This window comes from Temnothorax americanus, unplaced genomic scaffold (assembly GCF_048541705.1).
Source record: "Temnothorax americanus isolate GAGA-0224 unplaced genomic scaffold, ASM4854170v1 Scaffold2, whole genome shotgun sequence".
Classification (NCBI taxonomy): domain Eukaryota; kingdom Metazoa; phylum Arthropoda; class Insecta; order Hymenoptera; family Formicidae; genus Temnothorax; species Temnothorax americanus.
Genome location: NW_027509338.1, coordinates 9,597,639 through 9,619,483, shown reverse-complemented (window position 1 = coordinate 9,619,483; position 21,845 = coordinate 9,597,639). Strand labels below are relative to the sequence as shown.

At 39.3% G+C, this 21,845-nt stretch overlaps 1 protein-coding gene across 10 annotated transcripts in view; it reads left to right on the top strand.

Annotated features, from left to right (window-relative positions):
- Nucleotides 1-21,845, top strand: part of Cic (Putative transcription factor capicua) — a 52,554-nt gene that overhangs the window by 23,575 nt on the left and 7,134 nt on the right. For 5 of the 10 annotated variants that reach the window (XM_077405893.1, XM_077405896.1, XM_077405897.1 and 2 more), the window contains 17 exons: nucleotides 11,239-11,525; nucleotides 12,933-13,333; nucleotides 13,741-14,299; nucleotides 14,393-14,650; nucleotides 14,899-15,010; nucleotides 15,124-15,330; nucleotides 15,710-15,825; nucleotides 16,038-16,924; nucleotides 17,050-17,266; nucleotides 17,541-17,621; nucleotides 18,664-18,938; nucleotides 19,149-19,568; nucleotides 19,724-20,033; nucleotides 20,124-20,437; nucleotides 20,718-20,946; nucleotides 21,072-21,287; nucleotides 21,375-21,638. In XM_077405893.1, the coding sequence (XP_077262019.1) occupies nucleotides 12,953-13,333; nucleotides 13,741-14,299; nucleotides 14,393-14,650; nucleotides 14,899-15,010; nucleotides 15,124-15,330; nucleotides 15,710-15,825; nucleotides 16,038-16,924; nucleotides 17,050-17,266; nucleotides 17,541-17,621; nucleotides 18,664-18,938; nucleotides 19,149-19,568; nucleotides 19,724-20,033; nucleotides 20,124-20,437; nucleotides 20,718-20,946; nucleotides 21,072-21,287; nucleotides 21,375-21,638 (4,846 nt within the window). In that variant the 5' untranslated portion in view covers nucleotides 11,239-11,525; nucleotides 12,933-12,952. Of the gene's footprint in view, nucleotides 1-2,170; nucleotides 2,273-11,238; nucleotides 11,526-12,932; nucleotides 13,334-13,740; nucleotides 14,300-14,392; nucleotides 14,651-14,898; nucleotides 15,011-15,123; nucleotides 15,331-15,709; nucleotides 15,826-16,037; nucleotides 16,925-17,049; nucleotides 17,267-17,540; nucleotides 17,622-18,663; nucleotides 18,939-19,148; nucleotides 19,569-19,723; nucleotides 20,034-20,123; nucleotides 20,438-20,717; nucleotides 20,947-21,071; nucleotides 21,288-21,374; nucleotides 21,639-21,845 lie in introns of those variants that run through there. The other 5 variants (XM_077405898.1, XM_077405901.1, XM_077405900.1 and 2 more) reach the window with 5 other exon arrangements.

The following is a 21,845-nucleotide window of genomic DNA, read 5'->3' as shown; positions in this document are numbered from 1 at the left end:
TGATTTTTACACGCGTCGCTCAAGCAAGGGTAATAAAGTCTTAATACTTGGAGATACGTCTCTTTGGCCCGTCAATTTGTCTAGAAGATATTTCATCATTCTTTATCCACTCTTGCTGCATAACGCCAATAGATCGACACGATTGTTCGGAAATCGTTTTACGCGACGAATAAAACGTCTACGAGTTTTTTTAATTCGGTAAATTCGTGCGATCAGTATTTTTTTCCTTAAAAAGAACTTCGGAATTATTTCTCCAATGTCGGAGAGAATCTCCCCCAAAGTCTCAATTTGTTTCGAGGTATTTTCTTTGGTTTAATGGCCAAAAGTTGTTCGACTTGTCAACAACTGTAGAACTATGAGAAGTAAAGCCACACAATTCTCAGTAGTTTCCACGAAACTACGATACGTCATACTTCGTATATCAAAAATTTCCACAAGCGGTGCTCCCTTCTCTCCCCCTTTCCCCTTTTCGTCATTTCTCCGCTGCCTCTTCTTCTCGTCGTTTCTATGCGGAACGGACGGATCGTGGTTTACGAAGGTTCACGTACATGATAATCGTTATCGCCGTTCGCGCCGCGCGGCCGTTATCAGCGACTGGTAAACGTAACGAGCGCGTGTTACTCTCCTTCCGGAGAGTAGATCCTCCGAATACGTATCTCCGATCGATTACATTCGATTAGCACCGCCGAAAATAATTATCAGCGTGTTTGCACGAGTGGCGAGATTAATAGTAATAATCTCGGGAGGATCCGAGATCCGTGTCTGAGATTTCGACGCCTGTTAACGACGGCTTACACAGCTTACACAGCTAATTCGCGACGTTAGCCTTTCTTTTTCGGTCCTCGGGGTCTCGAATCGTCCACGAATCTTTTTGCGCCAGTAAGCTGTCAACACCTTGCGTGATAAAACATGTCTCGCGCGCGTTATATTAATTGTATCTATATGTATATTATACTTATATAAATAATGCCAGAGTAAGATAATGGATCGAGAGTGTTTCGTTAAACATTCGCCTTATATAATTGCACAACCGATCAGAAATGTCGTAAAAACAAAAGATTATAAATATCATAAGCGGTAAATGTAACCAAATGGATCTTGCATTTTTTTTATCATACATATATTTAGTATTAAATCCGCTGTCTGTTTCACCATTAGCTAATCATTGAATTCAAAATGACGAGAACGGCATCTTCAAAATCCTAAACTTTTAATTCACAATCTTACTCCGCTTTTACGTTATTTCTAAATAAAAACAGAAGAAATTTGTTTAATACAATGCAAAGTAGATCTGTTTCCCATTTCCCTTTTCTTGCGCTTTGAAGGCCCTTTTAACCTGAAAGCATCAGAACTAGATAAATGCAATCGCTAAGAGATCATCGTAAAATCTTAGAATAAATAAAGGTCGTTATCGCGCGCAAAGGAGACACATTCTCTAGAACTTATTTAGTCATTTACGTTTTATCTTAATCGCGATGAAAGCCCCCGGAAAAATGCAGCTGAAACAAATAGTCGTCTAAAGACGACCTTATTATGACATTACTAGAACGAGCATTCACTTAGTGAAATTTTTGACTTTTTTATTTTAACGTGGAGAAGAAGGAACGATTTCTCATGCGGTTTTCGTTATTCTCTCGTGCAGCTTTCGTGGTTTAACTTGGCGACCTCCGGCGACATTGTAATAAATATTGAGTATTGACACCGCGTACACACGACTCTCTTCTTTCGCCTTTTCTTTTCCTCCTCCTTCTCCTCCTCCTTCTTTTTTTCCGCGATCGACGTGCACGTGCTCATCCACGTGCATATACGGCTGCACGCGTTCGCTCATTGGCCGCGTTGTTGCACCGCGACGTTGCGTACGGTGCGGAATTACGTGCGTGTTGCGTATGCGTTGTAACACACGTTAAGGCCTGGACACACGAATCGACGGAAGACGTAAGACGTAAATCGTAAGGAAATCCACTAATCAGAGTCGACTATTCCCCTCTTCTTCCCTCTTAAAGAGGGGAATAGTCGACTCTGATTGGTGGATTTCCTTACAATTTACGTCTTACGTCTTTCGTCGATTCGCGTGTGAAGGCCTTTATACGGCGTAAACGACGTCGGTAACGCGAGCATGTAAGACCGCGAGGATCAGTTCACAAACCGAACGGAACGGAGTTCGACATAGCCGAAGTCGAACGTTAATTATTCAGTGCGGTAAAACGCCGATAAACACAAAATTGCGCGACGAGTTTGACAGAAACGATGACGCAATGCTGTCAGGAAGTCGGTAAGCGTCGCTGCATTACGAGATCACAGTTTGTGGAGTGTACTTCAAAAAGGACTCGCTTGAAAGAGAGATTACAACATACTTTCTGTGTCAATATTTTCTCGTTATAACTATTTTACATCACTGTTTTCTCTAATCGTATTTACTACAAACGGTTAACATTACTGTGTTTCTTTAGTTTACACAATTTATACATTTTTCTTACCGCAACTTCATAACACATAGTCAAAGTTTTGCCTCGATTTTTTAGTCTCTGGTATACAATTCTTTCTTTGAGTGTGAGAATAGAATTGTATTCGGGATTAGCGCGAAACGGGTCATCGTCGAAGTAGAAGGCGTCTCGTTATTCAACATTACCCCACATTCTCGGCATACTTTTGACAATTGTAAATAATTTTCGACAATTGGACAACAGAGAGACTCTTTTTTTGCGACTTAGAAGTGCGCTCTGAAGGCGCATGCATCTTGGATGCATCCGCGGTTGCGCAAGCGTGTGAATTTTATTTCTTCATAGCGCGTATTATCCCGGGCGCTAAACTCGCGTCCAATGTGTTTCGTTGTTTTGAAATCCGTTACACGCGATCTTTTGTATGTCTACTTACCATGTGTGTATGTTGTTTGCGGGTATGTACATACACGTGCGCCTGCTCCCCGTGCAACGCGATAAACCTCGCGAAGATTAGGACAGCGCGCTATTATTCGTCTTCGGGAACGATCTTGCGCAACCTGTCTAAAAGTTCCCTCGCTTCCTCGTTAATTCGCTCGTAATTTTAATGAAGATTGTCCATCGAGATAGCCGCGCATAAAAGGAGATTCCTTGTGCCGTGGAGGCGTGAGGGAGGAAATTACTATTTTCAAGGCCGTCGAGTCGAAACGAGTATTTGGTATCAAAATTATTTCCGACTTATAGACGTAACGTGATGTTGGAGAGGTACGTTTCGACCGACACTCGGGATGCCACGCAAAGAGAAGCGCACACCACATGTGTGCAAAACGCGACACACACGACGCACTAACGTGTAACGGCTCGGCCGACGTTTCGTGCGCTCTTTTTCTCTCTTTTTTCTCTCTTTTCTTTTCTGTCTCGCTTGGTTACGGAATATGACGTCACAACGGTACGAACGTGTGCTGGGCGTCGGTCAATCTGTTTATGGAAGACTCGCGTGTAACTCGATTGCGATTTGTGTGCTCCGAAGCGACCCTTAAGAGCCTCCGCTTTTACTTTATGTAGACGAGTGTGTGTGTGTGTGTGTATGTGGAGTGTGTGTGTGAGAGAGAGTGGAGTGTGTGTTTGTGTGAGTGTGCGTGTGCGTGCGTGCGTATAAGCGTGAATAATTTGCGGCTACCTCGCATGCAGCCGCGGCTCGAGTGCACTCTCCCCCTTCCGAGTAATGACTATTATCACCGGGAGACGGTCACTTTCGTTTTCAGCCACCCAGCACCGCCGAGAGATCGGCGATGAATGGTGCGCACGTGCGATTTGTAATCGCAAGTATCGAGTCGTCGTCGAAGTTTAGATCGCGCGCTCGATTCCAGTTTCAAGGTATTGGAACTAGTTTCCAGTCACCGTTCCCGTGCTCCTATATGCTCTTTTTCTTTCTTTATATATAAAGAGTCGATTAACCCGCGGCAGATGTCGTAAACTAAACTTCTCGCGCTTTAAAGTTCATATCGATTCCATTTGCAGAAAGTTTATATGATTTATGAGGGGGAAGTCTATTATATGATTACCTTGTATCCTAAAACATTGTTTTTCATTTTATACGTATATATCTACTACGAATTACAATTATTTATTTGTAGCACAGGCTTAAAAAAATGATACATGTAAAACATCGTGGAGCAATGACTGAATGTTCGCTAGACTCGAATCAATCTTTCTCCTTTGTCTCGACACGTGAAGATTTACGTGACGTCGTACAACGCGAATGCACGCGCGCGGATATGCGCACACGTGCACAGACGCGAGAGTACAATGTGTGAATCGTGTGTGTGCGCGACGATGGAACGTTAAAGGGCAATGTCACGCCGTAATGAGCCTGGAAATTCATCGATGCCTCGCTCAAATCGCTATAAATGTCACTTAATGCGCCTAACACGTCACTTTCCCTGTCGCGACACCCCATCGAAGTGCCCTTATTTTGCGGGGGGAAAGTATAAAATGTAACATGGAGGAAGAGAGAGACGTACGACCACGCCAGTGGTCGTACGTAACTTGAGAGTTAGCTTTAAGAAATTCAAGAGTCGCGATTTAAGATAAGATCGCGAACGTTTCATCTCCGTTTCACGTCTCTTCATATATAGCACGTTCTGCTTTCAATACGTAGACTTTATGCAATCTGTGCCTTATTTTATCGTTTCAACGGGTCTTTTCGCTTTCCCAAAATTCACGGTAAATTCCTGCCGAGGAGAAGCCAAGTTTATGCTGATTGGAAAGTGTCCCCCTCGCGTCTTCGTAATTTATCGTAGAAATTAAACTGTTTTTGGAATCGAGAGAGTAGATTGCCGAGGTGGTGTTCAACGACGAAATAAATTTCCGTCAGGGGAAGGGCAACGTAAAACCATGTCTGCAATTTGTACGGTTGCTGCGTTCCTTTTGGCTTTGTACGGGCGTTGCGCAGATAAAGCGACGAGAAATCTTGCCGCGGTAATTGAATGCGAGGCGGCGCGCGCCGGCGCGACGTTGTGCGTGTCACGGGGGAAACGGTGTCTGTAATTTTTCTAACGAGACGTGCATTCCGGCGATACCATTATCTGTGATACACGCCGGAAGTCGCGCCGTATTTATGTATGTAGGCGCGAGCGTTGTTCTCGCGTACGACGACGGCAACACACGGCGGGCGGCGCGCGGCGCGGGTGCGCGGTCGTACGGAAACTCACGCCGTGTCTCGCGTCTCGCGGCGGAACGAACGTATATTATGCATACGGCGCGCGTCGCCGCAAAGTTGCGGCTTGATTCACGGAATCGTACGTGCGCCCGCGCCGCGGCATTTCGCGTCCTCGTCGCGCATTTACCGCTCAACGTGTACTGTACCGCGATTCCATATCGTTCTCGCGTATGTGGATAGGCGAACGAGTATAAATAGGCGTATAAATTTGTTTGTGAGACAACATCTGTGCACGCGGATTTAAATTCTAAAAATTATGTAGCGATCGATTTACATTTTTACGTAATCACCATGCTTGATACCTGGGTTTTTCTTCATGTAAAATCACGTCTGACATGGAATGCAATGAGCGTATTTCGGTCGAGATTCACATTTTGTTCACGATATCATAATTATAACTTGATTGTACATAAATGTGTATGCGGTAATAATTATTTTTAGGTTCGATATCGTTAAGGGAGAGTTGGCAATTACCGAGTCCCTAAGAACCGAAGCGTATATCTAAGCTCAGAAATGCTTAAAAAAAAAAAAAATGAATGCAGTTTTAGATAGGTCATTTATTTGGCTATCCATATATCATAGCAATAATCTTGAAAGTTAAACACAAACTGAAATATTAATAATTTTTCAAAAAGTGAGAAAACGCGGTATTATCAAACTGGTCTGATAAAATCGTGTCCAGTTTGATAAAACCGTACCTATAAAAATTACTCTGGCTTCAGCCAGTGACATGAAGTAGAACACAATAACAAAATGTTTTTTTTTTATATTTATATGCATTAATATCGTCTAGTAGGTACCTACATATAAAAATAAGTGAATGCGTTAACAAATAACGATCATTATAAATTCAAATCAAAACTTAAGCAACGATCTTTTCTGTAAGCACCTTACATTGTAAACTAAACAGTCTTGGTAACTCTTAAACACACATCGTTATACCTATGAGTATTATACCTTGGGCGCAAAATTATCAAACTAATCATTTCACTTTACAACATTAAAATATATAGGAAAGAAACGCGTGTTTCTAAAATCACTTTGCAACCTAATTTTATAGTGTTTTAGCCTATCGAATCCGTCAAATTTATTTCTCTCTAATGTAAATATTATATTACTCACCTCTTATCGAAACTACCAGCAAAATTGCAACGAGCAAGCAGAGAAGCTTCCAGAGCGCACTGTGTTCACATGGACGGCCGGAACGCATTGACGGCGCATGCGGGTGGGGTATTTCGTGTTACTCTATGATATTAACATCATTATAGGCGCGTAATACAAATATTTATTGAGATAAACAATGGCGCGGAATTGTCAACCGCGCGGTAATTGCCAACTCTCCCCTACGTACCGATTATTGTTTTTAGTATTGAATTACGAAATTTTTCACTAAGTTTAGAATGCGAGTTTGACTCGCAGACTTGTTTGAAAACAAATTAAACTTATACATATCTATATACATATAATAGAAATTAATTCGAAACCATAAGTCATCTAAAATGCAAAAATTTATTGCTACTTAAAGAATGAAGGGCGTCTCCTTGCCCTCCTGCCGGGCCCCGTAGTAATATTCATGTCACATGAAAGGCTCCGAAAATTTAAATTACTATGACGAATTTTTTTCGTTATGGATAGTTTTCGGAAGAACAGCTTTGTTACGCTTTTTATGCTGAATTATTCCATATACATATATCGCGTTCCTGTTTTTTAAGAAAAGCTTCAAGAATGATGCAAAATATGTCTTACATTTTTGTAAATATTTTGTTTAATTAGTTTTCTGTTATAAATGTTCATAATCTCTTGTGTATCTTTTCAATAAAGGAAGAAGTCTCTTTATGAATTTCACAACACAAACATACACAAGCCCATACAATAAAGCGCAACTAATATATTTGTGCAGTTTTATATATTATACATTAATTATACAGGGTGTATTATAAAACACTGGAATTTACTGAGAATCTTTTTAAGTGTTTCTTGACAAACTGCTAGAGAAACTGCTTTGAGGATATTGTAGGTTTGGCTGTCCTGCAGGGATTCCTTATGGTTCCTGCTTACAGGGCGCGTCAATGCTAGGAATTAACGCTGACTCATACGTTGACCGCTTTTCTGAAAATAATATAACTCCTACCAGACCTACGCGGTAAAAGAACCGAAAATCAGAAATACTAACGATTGCCAATGAATTTTTATGGTACAAAAGATTTTCAATGTAAAAAGTCGTTAGACATAGATGGCCGTAAAATGAACGACGCTGAGAAAAATAAATTATTTATATTTTTCATGTTATCTCGTAAAATGTTATACGAAACATAGAATTACATTGTGTCAATGCCGAAGCTGATGCTTATTTAGATAAAAAAAGTATATAGAATCATATAATATAGAAGTCATTAAACTAATCCATTTTAATAAGTCTAATTTATAATACAAAACTTTACATAGGAACAACTTCGTTGTTGATTCAGAGATACAAATTAGTATTAGTGGATATTTTATTCATTTAATTTCAAATGGAAATTTCTAAGAAAATGTTAATTTTATCGAATTATCAAGCTAATTTATTAAGATTAGATAGTTTTCAAAATAATTTAATATGGAATATTAAGAAGTTACGAAAGAAGAAAAATATTTAGTTGAACAAATTTGCTAGCAAAAACTCGATTCTAAATTTAAATTTTAATACGATCGGATAGCCTCTTGTGTTGTCAATGCGAAATTTAGTAAGGTTTTTATTAGAGGTTTAGCGTTCTTTCTTCTAAAAGTGTTGCAGGTATAGGATCTTTCAAAACGATACAATGATAGTACTCAAACGCTAAGACAGGAATTGTTACGGTCGCAAAATCCGCCCTTCTACCTGGCAACCTAGTATAGCATTGTAGAAATACCACGTCAAACGCATCAGCGCCGGCAGGTGCCTGATTTACGCTTCTGGCCAAGAACCGTATCGTCGGGCCTTTTAAGAGTAGGATTCATATTCCGTTACTATGGGGTGTTTTCCTGACACAAAGTGCATTCCATTTCGGTGAGTAAATGGGAGAAAAAAATCAAAGTACACGTTACAAGTTACAAACATTTTCCATTAAGATGAAAGCAAGTTTCCTGGAAATTTTCCCATTCATGAACAATAGAATCGTGAGTGGTACAATGTCAATGATAGCTTTTTCTACGACGTATTCGACTAGCTGACTCCGCACTAATGTCAGATCATTCATCATTCTTTTTAGAAGAAAAAAGAAAGTTTTACATATTCTTATCGAATAACATTTGCATGACGATTGATGACATAATAGTCTTCGGGCTAGGTCCTTCAAGTCGTATCTTCAGTCAAATATTTTGGTATAAGCGATAAAAATATAATTTTTGAGCGATGAGACATTTTTTCGAGCCGGCTTGAGGCTTTCTCGTTTCTTTCACGTCTACTTTGTATGAAAAAACGCTGAGCTAGTTTCGTTCTTTTCAAATATTCTACTGTTGCTAGGAAGATTATGGAGTCCTGCTGGTAACATGAGACCCCAATATATCTTATGCTGTATCTTTTGTGCAATTTGACGGTAACGAACTTGGGAAGGAGCCATTTGCTAAAGGCTAGGGAAAAAGTTTGATCGGTGTATGAGTTAATTAGCAACTTTCTCCGCTTCCGTAATTTTGATATTTTTGTAGTCGGACAGCACGCCGAGAGCATGCTGCCACACATCGCGTTAATTATATTTTATTGTGTTCCTTGGGGACTGTAGGCAAAATATTATATATTTAGGTTGACTATATTATGGTTATTATGAATAAAATTAATGGCGATATTATGAAATATGACCAGGTTAATAATAATTATTACATGAAATATGATATATACATTAATAATAACTCCATTACGAGATGTGAAATATTAAATTAATGTCGCGATCGTGTGTACAGTGTAAAATATGAGATATATAAAATTCATGATAAATACTGTGGAAAATACAGAATTTCGGAACGAAAATTCTCACTATACCGTAAAATATAAAATATATAGGATCGACAACAATTTATAAGACATAAAATATAAAATTTATAGCGACTACAGCATATGATACAAAATTTACAACGATTGTAGCATGTAGTGAGAAGCCTACTGTCAATCAGGAAGCTTGGTTTCTCATCCACATTTTTATCGCCCACAAATTGGAAGGCGTGTGTTATTATTTTGCGACTTCTCGTCAAATTTCTCCAAGTTGACCATTTGTAGGGCACTCACCCTTACGTACCTGCAAGCGTATCTGCACCCGCGGGAAAACCCGCTCTTACGAAGAAAGGGTGCGTGGGTAGGGAAGGGGGAAGAGACGCGGGGAGTGGGTAGCAGGAACGAATGAGCGGACACGATACACAATGGCAGATTCTCTCTCTCGGGTATAGGCGGGTGAGTTGGACAAGTCATGAGTCAGACCCGAGGGAGTAGCAAACTTGATGCGTTCTTTCGGTCACGAAAGAAAGAGAGAGAGAGAGAGAGGAGGAGGAGGAGGAGGAGAGAAAGACTTAATTAATATAAAATTTCTTAATTAATAATAGATTCTTTGCATTTCTAGGCGAAGAATATGTTAACATTCTTTTGCTTCTTTTTAGATTTTCGTGATCTGTCACAAAGTCACGATTCTTGAAAAGTTTTAAATTATTGAGAGGTTTTCCTCAATTTTCTTCTTCTAATATTTTATTCTTTTTATTTTAATATTATTATTTTAATATTATTTTATATTTTATTTTTTTTATAAGTATCTCTCTCTTTTCTAAAATAAGTACAAATAACTGATTGTCATTGTTGACAAAGAAGATATTTCTTAACTGTGGAGCTTTCTACTGCAATTTTTTATATCTCCATGACCAGAGTAAATTAAATTTCAACATCTCACAGTTTTCGAATGATCGAACGATCTTATTATCATTGAAAGTGATAACAAAGTTTGAAGATGCTACGGCCTTGAGTTTTACGAGTATTTGAGTAATATTTACCTGGTAATCGAGCAGAGTACTGAGTGATGTAGTAGTCGAAAACGGACGCGCCTAACCGCAGTTACGCATGATTTCCGATCGACGATCGCGTGCCATAAGGTCGACCTTGTCTCTCACTTTGTCTCGGAATCTTTCTCTACGCTTTTTTATTTATTTCGTTGCGCCTTCTATTCGCGATTCGCAGCGGCTCCATGTCAAATTTTTCAAACTTGTTCGTACTCGATTTTGCTGTTTTAGCGCAATCGTTAATCCATCTGTACCGCGACGGAGTCTGTATTATTGCGACCGTCCTTTTCTCTTTCATTCCGGAAATACTTGCGTATTGAAAAAAATACGATTACTTTTTTACGTTTTTCACGTTTTCCACGTATCATTCGCGTTGTTTAGATATTTAGTATGATACCATCGAGTTTTAGTCTTCACACATGTTTTCCCGAGTTTCTTCTCTTTCAATAATTACGAAGACTGCGTAAATGCGCCTATACCTGTTCGAACTTGCTCAAGGCCATGATTCAAAATCAAAGACACAAACGAAAAATCGAACGACAAACGAATCGACCAATCATAGTCAAACGTGCTCGTGCAGGTATGCCCAAGGAAAAGATTGAGGAAAATGCTGGACCACAATTGGTAGATTTTTTTGCGGCGTAAATTCTTTCTTGCCTTCTTCCATGGTTCAATTGGTTTGAAGTATAACGCGCGCGCGCGCACTGATTGCGTTAAAAAATAATGATAAAGTTGTTTAAATCTTTGAAAAATTATTTTCCAAATTTTACAATATGCATGAAATTGAATTCTTTTTTCAGTAGAAATTGTTTTATTATGCGGATATTACGTTACTTTTTGAAACTTAAGACATTATCGAAATGGTACCATCTGGACAAAGGACCACTCCTCTAAATTCGCCGAAATTGACGAAACCTGGTTCAACGAAAACCATACCATATATGGCTGTTGCCACGTGTAGTTACCGAAAGTTTTTCGAAAAGAAGGCCGACGCGTCCCCGGGGTTGAGAAGGATTGGAGGGAAATTGACGGGGGTCGGCTTGGTCGACGGTCGAGCTTAAAACCGGCGTCATTCTTTCTTTGCAGAATATTCAGTGGAGACGCGAAACAATTAAAGAGGAGACGACGAGTGTCCGCCTAAAAAGAGAATTTTCGGAGGAGGATGCTCGGCAGTTGGGGCTGGGAAGAAGAATTGGAGTTGGGAGAGGGTACGACAGCCCCGTCGCGAGAGAGACAAAGACGAGAGAGCCCAGACTCGACGCATCCCGTTCCCGACAGCCGGGTGCTGAGGTATGCACCCAGCCGGTGTCACCACCCTCCCAGCTACAGCTCGCCACATTTCAGCACGCAGCCTCCTCTCGACTGTACGGACTGTGAGTACATCGTACATCGTTAGGTTTATCGCGCGCAACGCACGGCGCTGCTCGTTTCTACCGGGAGTAGGGGAGACCGGGGCTCGTTGTCACAAGAGGCAAGTTGGCAAGGCGTTCCGTTTATCTATTTATAGCGAAAAAAACAATGGAAAAGTTATCACAAAATATCTTTTTTATGACATAGGTACTTTCCCCAAAGTTTTATTTAAATCAAACAAGTAATAAATAGAAAAAGAGAAAACTCTGATTCAAGAGGTGGCAAGTAAATTTTCGACCGTTTCTCAAAATATCGTATTAATGTTCTTCAGCTTGAGAAGTAAATCAAAGTGACGTATCATTAGTTAAAAGAAATGTTTCTGTTACTATACGACATGTTATTTTGAGGAACAACAGTAATTTATTGTAAAATGACTGATATGTAGAGATGGGGTATGTTGGCTACAATGCAGCATGTTCGTATTTCACTTATTACAATGAAACTATACAGTATACAGGAGCATTCCTGGCATGAAAATGTTGAGAAAGGTTTTCTCTATTATATTAGTACTGTTTAATCGTGATAATTGGTTGTTTAAAAACTCAAATGTCGAAATTGTGAAAACAGTGCCAACGAGCCCCGGTCTCCCCTACTACCGGTAACACAACGGGAAACATCGGCTTCAATCGTGATTTTTCGATCACTTTCTATTGTTCGAATTATCTCTGGTTACACAGAGATAAGTTAATCCTAAGATTACACATTATATTTTTCTATTGCACATCCCCCAAATTTAGCTGCATGTCTTTGCACGTAACTTCGTTAAAAACGCATGTTTTTTTAAATAAATTTTTTTCCAAGGGAATACTAATCATCATATATGATTATAAAATTCAAATTCAAATGGACTTTAGTTAAATTGCGAAACACAATTTTTTTAACTACGACGTATATAAACGCCTCTTATAAATAAAGCTACTTTTTCAAGGTAATATATATGTCTTCTGTGTTTAAAACCTATGAAAATAGGTTTTCAATTTAAGGACGCGCAAGCATTTGCGAAATTCAAGTCGAGGTCGAATCTGATTATTTTTGTCAAGTTCGATTCGCGTAATCGATAATTTCGACTAACTTGAACGTTTGCAATTACCCTCAATATCATATATTATCAGTATTATCACAAATCAAATGATATTTTATCTATAAGGAAATAAACATCCTACAGATGTAAGAAAGGAACGATACAAAAAATATCGTATTATTTTATTTTATTCTATTTTGCTTATATTAAAATGTTCAATTATACTACACGATTAAAACATTTGAATCTACATTTGCGATATTGTTCGAGAAAAAATTCTTTTTAATTAGCTTATTTTTTTCTCTCGACAAAGACCGATGTTAACGACAAGTTAATGTAAATCTTTTAGAGCAGCGTGAGGTGGCCAAGATGCTGACTGCTCACCCTGAGATGCACGAGAAGCGGGACGGCCTCGGCGGCGGCGGGCAATATGGGGCAGGCGGGGGTGGTGGTACTTCGATTGAGGAGAAATTTATTCCGGAACAACCACCCCCGCCTCCCGCACCACCGCAACGAGACCCGTCGGATCCCACTATTAGCGCTAAAAAGCTTCCAAAGAAACGAAAATTCGATCCATCCGAGCTCGAGGAGATGGACAAGACCAGCAACGTCACCAGCCACATCAACAACATGGTCCATATACGCGCGCCCGCTATGTCGCTTAGCGGCCAGCCGATTTTAGGACAACAATCCAGCTTACCAACTATCATCAGCCGGCAGTCGCCGCAACAACAAGAGTCCGATTATCAAGTACGTTGATGAATGGTTCTAGCAGATATTTTAACGTTACTGTAACTTAGCAGTAATCTTGGCTGATATTTGAACGCTATATGAAAAAAAATCGTAAATATTAAAGAAGATCAATAAATGTATACAAATATATTTATATAGCGATCTAAACAGAATATCGGATTTGGCAATATCTTGATGTACATATATTTCTACGTCTTATTATACAGAATTATAAATATTGATACTTTTTATAAGGAGAAATCTAATTCTACACTATAACAAATAATATATATATGTTTACATAAAATATCTATGTAAACAAATTAATATATAATATATCCTTTATGTATCTTTATTATAATTTATCTTAAGTTACTTTTATTCGAAAGTATGCGTTATACATGAATGTTTTTCTTATGTTTCAGGTACCCTCAGCTCATTCGGGAGTAGTGTTACCTCCTCAAAACACAGCGGTAGATTACTCTCTCCGCGAGGAACCTTCACGTTCTCGTCCTCGACTTGCTATTGATCTCAGTGAGTGGCGCGACCATAGAGTGTTAGCTTTAAGGGATTCATATTATTTCCCGGGTGTTATACGTAACGTTGTTCACGGTGAGATTTTAATTGAGTTCGACGGCGAGAGGAAGCTAGTGCGTTATAGTGACGTTTTGGGTACGAGACGGTACGACGTGATAGGAGATGCAAGCCCATCTCTGGGACAGGTGAAATTGGACACGAAGGTTTGCATCAGGTGTCCGACCGTGAACAGTCACGTGGACGCGACAAAAGTGTTTGTAAAAGGGACAGTGTGCAAGATATTAACGAAGCCTTATCGTTTTGTTGTGAAAATACCGCGGGAGGATAACGATCAGAGTGATAGTTATGTTGTGAAACGCGCGGACTTGCGGCTAGTACAGCCTCCATGGGCGGAGGAGTTGGAGGAGGGGCTGGAGGAATGCGATCCTACAAGAGTCGAGAACATTGGTAACAAATTATTTATATAATCAATAAGATCAAGCATTTTTGATGAAGATAGCGATATAGCGTGGTAACGTTTGCCTTTTTAAAATTTACCAGAACATGGGTATCGCAATACCACGGAAGCTCCGACAGCAGTGCCAATTTTGCAGATCCATCATACTTCTCATCACACATCGCATATATCAAGTCATAGTGACACGAGTTATTATAGAACGACCGGTACCAGTCCTCTCATGACTTTAGGCACTCCTGCGCATTCTGCCACGGCGTTAAGTAATGGCAGTCGGCCGTATGACGATTTAGAAAGCGAGGATGACTTAGACAGAGAAGATATTACATTTCCCTCGGATGCAGGTTGGATATAGAATAAAATTTTTACTATCATGTTTCATTATTAAAATATACCGGTTATATTGCTACATCCGTCCGCGTGAACGCGAAAGACAGAATATTTATCTGTATTTTAATGAGTAGATTATTAAAATGTTGTTCAATATTTCTCTGAAAATGTACTCCCTATATTGTAAGAAAGGCTAAGGCTTTTAACGAGAGCAATTTAGTCAAAACAATAGTATAGTAATTCAGGTATATTCAACTGACAGATGCAAAATTGTCAGGGAGCAGCAAAAGAAGCAGCATGCAGAGCCGAGGAAGTACCAGTAGCCTAGTTGAACAACGTAGTATAACGCCTCGTTCTCAGGCAGCCACACCCCGGTATTAATTTTATCAAATATAGTAGCCATTTCATAAGATAAACCGATTAATGCATATAATAGCAAAACTCTTATCTAATAATTGTACAAGAGTCTATACTTTTTGTTAAACAGATCTCAGGCGGCAACGCCACATAGGTATAAAAAGGGTGACATAGTGGTTACACCAAGTGGAATTCGAAAAAAATACAATGGGAAACAATGGCGTCGACTTTGTAGTAAGAAGGACTGTAATAAGGAAAGCCAGCGAAGAGGATACTGTTCTCGTCATCTTAGCTTAAAAGGATCTGGTCTTAGAGGTCCGACGAACACATTTCCTGGGTATGAACATTTGCTTAGACGTTTGTTGATTGTTTATTCTTATTCTTATTATTTGAATTTCCGTCCTTTAAAGGAGACAATGTTACGAATTATTTATTCAGTTACTTTGAAATTTGTGTTTGTTTTTATTTCTGTCATAATTATTACTGCACATTATTAACACATGTATTAACACACGTATTAATACACGTTATTAATAATATATTTTTTATTTAAAATTTTTTTTTAATATATTATATGCAAAGTGACTAGGAATGAAAATCAGCTTTTTCATTTGATAAACGATTGTTTTAACACTAAACTATCCGATGTCTGAATGATCGCTTGATACATGTGATGTAAATTTTCTTTATTGTGATTATTTTCATTTTGTTTACAGTGGTAAAATGGATGGCGAAGAAACATCAAGAGATTCCGATACCTCGCCAAATTACGTTGACAGAAGAATAGCGGGTAGATTCGATCAAGACGAAACTGAAGCTGCTAATATGCTTGGTATATTCTCTATATATTTAATAAATTAATAAGGCTTTTTTCTTAAGATTATAACTTTATTATATATAGATCATCTTGAATAAAAATAAATTAATATATATATTACATCTAGCTGTCGATAATCTGTTTATACAGAATTATTTTTTGATACTCGATATTCTAAAGTTTTTATATAGTATTAATTGTGGTTTAAACACGTTCCATTATTGCAGTGTCTTTGGGGAGCTCTAGATCGGCTACGCCAGCCTTTTCGTCACCGACGGGCCAGTCTTCTATATCTCCATGTATAAACCAGTCACCGGTGCCGCCTTTGGGGCTCAATCAGAACAATGTATTTATGCCTATCTCGAGTCCCGCTCACCATGCGACTCCGCTGATCTCTCCTGGCGCAAAATGGAAGCACTCACCTACGCAATCGAGCTTTTTAGTTCAGTATCCGCAGCAAGTGATAAAGCCTGAGCCGAATCGAGTAGACAGAAATCGACCGATCCCGATAACTGGTGCTATTCCCGCTAGTTTAGGGACAAGTGTGATAAGAAGCTCTCCGGTAAGCCGCAGCATGCAACCCGGACAGAATCCGACTTTGTCGTGGTCGGAGCAGAGTCCGCCATCGACGAGACATCCCTCGGTCGTGACGTCGATCGCTCAGCAACAGCAAAACATAATCTTGCAACACGCGCTAACGTCGAGCAACGATTTTCCCAATCAGACCGAGATGACCGAACAGAATTCGCAGTTGATAAAACCGCCGGTCTCGCCTCACATGTCTCTGTCCGCTATCCCAGTGCCGCAGAATCTTACGTTCGTACACAAATCGCTGGAGCAACCAGTCGACTATGCGCAGTCGCCGCAGACCCAGGGTCAGCCGATCTATGTGATGCAGCATGAAAAAAAGTATCTCGTGATAAAGAACAGCATGGACATGTCTATGCCGGCGGGCGTGCACATAAGCAATCAGGACGACAAATATCGGCAGAGTCTGATCAACCACCATCCGGGCCAACTGCCGGTATCCACATTGCATCAAGTTCAGTGTCAACCACCCCAATCACCCGCGGTTTCATCCGTCCACATTGATAAACTGTCTGTTTTGCAACCTGTAAGTTGACACGGCAAATAATGAATATTAGTTAAATTAGCAATTTATAGTTAGATATATTAACAATAGCGTAACACTGGGATATGCATAGATAAGTTAATCACGTCTTACTTGCTTGTCATTAGGTGAGTAAAGTAAACACGCATACGACCGTACATATGGATATGCAGAGAAATCAGCCGCCGCCTACGAGTGCCGTAATGACATCCACCACAGAGGCATCCAATCCGTCTACTCCGACAAGCGTCTTCCAGCACGTAATTGTTCAGCCAGGACATTTGGTGCAAATTCCAAAAACTGAACCTTCTAGAGAAGAGACTGCAAAAAACAACGGTATCCTCTGTAAGTTTTATATTGCAATACGAATGCATTATTACATAGCATAGACAGCCCTTATCTAATTTGTATCCCCAATTGAAATCTTTCCTCGTATCTTTAATAATTAATTTTTGTAAACCGTTTAAAGCGTAATTTAAAAGTTCAAACATTATAACATTCCACTTTCCTTTTTATCCCATTTCGCTATCTCGCAATTGTTTGCAACGACGATCTCAATGTCATAATATGTCGAATTGATGATACAAGTAAATTTGACTAAACGGTAAGGCTTTCACAGATGGCAGCCACGAAGTTCCTTCTGCATACCAGCCCCATCCCCCATCATTACTGAACAATGCAGCGCGCAGCTGGAAAAAAGGTTTGAGTTCTGACTGCCAACTGAAATGTATCAAGCCTATGGAATTGCTGTAGGTTGCAGTTTGTCAATGGTACATTACGCAAGGACATTTGTTTGTTATATTCAAGTGTTGCAAGCACAGATGCTTAATTATGTATTAAATGTTTACGTTGTCGTAGCTTTCTTTTTGTTTCTTTCATTTCTTCAGGTCTTCACGCATTTATTTTGTGTACTCTAGTGTAATAACGTATTCCTTACGTTATCATATCAATATTAGAAAAAGTATCTCATTCTTTTAAATTGAGAAAATTATATATTATTCTGTACATATATATTATTCACATTTGTCGCAGATATTGTGTTTAACATAAAATATTTTTAATTTCACAATCTTTCCCATGTACCGTTGCCAATCTTGCAGCAGACGCAATTAATTAACAAACTTTCCTCATCTCTTAACTTTTCGTTTCATTTAACATATACAAATAAGCATTTATCTACAAGAACTTTAATGCTGGGGAAGGCTATTTACTAGCTTTGGATTATTCGAAAAGTTTGCGCAGATTTTTTAAGATGCAAAGACATTTTCATGTATAAATAATGTTTTTATTCAATACATATCATTTTGTTTTACATTTTTTACTTTCTCATACGATTGAAGATCTTATTTTAATAAGTTATACTATAAAATAAATTGTTCTAATGATGTCTATTGATAATCAGCACGAACTTTTCGGACAAACCAATATTTACTTTACTCTTGAATCACGATTATTTATTAGATATATTTGCGTTATAATTGCTATACAAATGGTGTATATTAATGAATATTCTTCAAAATAGTAACGTTAGCTTCTGGTTACTTATAACTGATATTTCGATAGTTTTTAATTCTAACTTTACTTCAATCAATTCTTTTCATTAATCCACTAATCCATTGTTTCTTTTGGATACATAGCAGCGAAAACCATTATATAAAGTTCATAACATTACTTTATCGGCTGCTATTCCCACATCATTACTAACCACACTCATTGCAACTAACCCACTAACTTCATTGCAGCTTTTTCCTGGCAGACGACAGTTTTGGAACAATCAGAGGTGAGCCCTCCTCCTTCTGCTCTGAGTCCACCCTTGAGTGCACCTCCAATTCCAATAAGTATGAGCACACCTGCTGAAGATGGCCCTGGTACTGGTTCAGATCCCATAACACCTGCCGAAGAAGAGGATGATGACGTTTTTGAAGCAGAACCGACCCCACCCGCAGAAGTGGAAGCTAACGCTAATAAAAGACGCAGTCAATCGCTCAGTTCTTTGCAACCGCAGACTCCACTGAAAGTAAGTTCGATGTATATTACATGTGTGTTTTTTTTAACTATTGGCATTAAGTATAATTAAACGAGTTAAATTATTAATATTATTAATAAAAATATAATACTGCTGCGATAATATTAATATTAATAATGACCGAGTTGTATTTATATATAATGCTGTTAATATATTAAGAATATAATATTTTTATTGAGTATACGTTTTCATTAACTGCAGGCTAAAGACAGAATACGTCGACCCATGAACGCATTTATGATTTTTTCAAAACGGCACCGCGCCGTTGTGCATCAACGTCATCCGAATCAAGATAATCGGACAGTATCCAAGATACTGGGAGAGTGGTGGTATGCTTTGGGACCAGAGGAGAAACAAAAGTATCATGAGCTTGCCTCGGAAGTGAAAGAAGCGCACTTTAAGGCGCATCCAGACTGGAAGTGGTGCAGTAAGGACAGACGGAAGTCGTCGACGACCAGTTTTAAAGGAAGCGAGCCTGGAAGGGCAAAGTTGAACAGTACGGGAGAAGAAACGGATCCTATGCAAGGTTCTTCGTCGGAGGATCAATTAGCGATTACGTCTGCCGATGAAGTATCTACTCCAATTACTACCACATATAATGAGACTTCCACTAATATTGAGGTAAGAAGTTTCCCGATAATATAAATGTAAAGCAAGTTACAAGCAAGTAAAATAAGTAGCGTTTAAAAGAGCACGTTTTGTAAAAAACTTTTTTCTGTTTACCTTGAACGTTTGTTAAGAAAAGCTATTTGGCTCACTGACAAAATTGTTGACAGATTATGAACCAGTCGCATACGCAACATCGGATTTTGGAGATTCCTTTGCAAATCGAAAACGCGGAGATCGACATCAAGCAGGACGACGACGCAAATGGATCAGATGATGATCAAATGGTTATCTGCGAAGATCCTCAGCCGGAAATAGATCTGAAGTGCAAAGATAAATTGACAGACAGTGATAACGACGCGCAAGACGAAGACGCGGAGAAGAAGTACAATCAGTCGCAGTTTTCGGCGATGACCGGTCAAAAGAGGGAAGTGATCAATGTTAAACAGGAAATAACGTGCAGGCCTAAACCAATAAAAGGTACTTTTGAAACACAAACAATTGTAACGTAACGTTTGCACAACACGTTACATAAATGTTTTAACAATATCAATCTTGATGTTTATTTAGCACGGATACCTTCAACAGGTATAGAATCTACAACAAAATATCACCATACTTCCATGGATAAAGGCAGTACTGTATCAGTTTTGTCGAGTACGTATCCTTATCACAGTCCTGTCAATCCAACAGGAGTGTCAGGGTTCCAGCCTACCGGTGGCGCTTTCATAACTATGCCGGTATCGCCGAAAGTTATTAAGCCGGAACCGGTAAAGGGCGAGCAGCAGTATAGCACGCAGTACAGCGTGAACAATCTTGTGAGCATCCACACTGAGAACGGACGGAATATGCCTAAGTTTACAGCAGCTCCGGTATTACACACTGTAAGTATTAGACAAGTGGATGCTTTAGCATACATTTCTTGCGATTCGTTTAGAGAAATCGCAAATATCGCATGAACGGATATCGCACATGTATTCGGATCATTAAGAGTAGCTATCATTCGTGCCGACAAGCCATACATTTCCCGATGACGGTATCGGAGTTACCTCATCACGGTCGTCCGCTTAAGAAAGTAGTGCACATGTTACTTCCGATAGTTTTTGAATAAAAGATTTTTAGACGGACTTAGAGATTAAGTAACAGGTTTAACGATACTAACAGATTGGATCGAAACCTATGATGGCGCTGTTGAAACAACAGCAGCCGTTGCAGTCTTTAGGCACTACTCTTCGCCCCCTTACTTCATCTGTCCCTTATCAACCACCGCTCACTCTAACATTGCTCGATAACGATTTGGTGGCTGTTTCCAAACCGCAGCAGGGATCGCAGTACCTTAACCCGACGCCGCCGCACTCCAGGATGTACGGTGGTTTCCAGATACCCATCAGTGGTGAGTGTATCTATTGTTGTGAGTATATCAGAGATTGTTTCTATTGCTTCGCTTGTCTCAAGCATATATCGTAATGGAACGTAATGTAACATAACGTAAATAACGTACCTGCGATCCGCATACAGACGCCAGTAGCCGCAACAATTCGATACCCGTGCAGAGTTTGGTTTCGAATAATAAGATGGAAATCCAAAGCGTGATTGTGAGCAAACCTTATTCGTCAGCGTTATCGACAATCTCCACTACGTCGACTTACCGGGGGATTGGCCATTCCATTGCTCGCCTTGCGGAATCCGAGAATAGTGACAATCAGTTAGCTACGAATCACACTCAGTTTTACGGTAATCTTTTTGCGAATTTATTAGTATTTACACATCGCAATACGCGTAACGCTCTTACTTACCTTCTGTTTTTTCTTCCTATTACAGTCAGTAATATAAAAACAGAAGATAGAAAGGGTACTGTAAATATCGCTCTTCCCGCAACGAATGAGATACATAAGCAACCATCGACGCCTCACACGCCGCATACACCTCAGAGTAATCACGGAAACGGTGATCTGCCGTCAAATAAATCATACACATTCGATGAAGGCCAAGGCAATGACATAGGGCCGAGTAAAGGTCCGTTCATGCTTGCTCCAACTCCGGCACAGCTTGGTCGAGCGCCATTGCAAAGGAGACAATCAATGGGTACAATAATATATAATTACAGTTTGTTATTTCGACATTTATGCAAGAGGAATAAATATATTACTGGTACATTAAATGTCTCAAAACTATGGAGTCTAAAATTTTTTTAAGGGAAATATTGAAGGGGATTATTATTTATTGTATGTTCCAAATTTTTAACGTGAACCTTTCTTTACAATTAAATCTTAAATTAACATTTTATTGAGA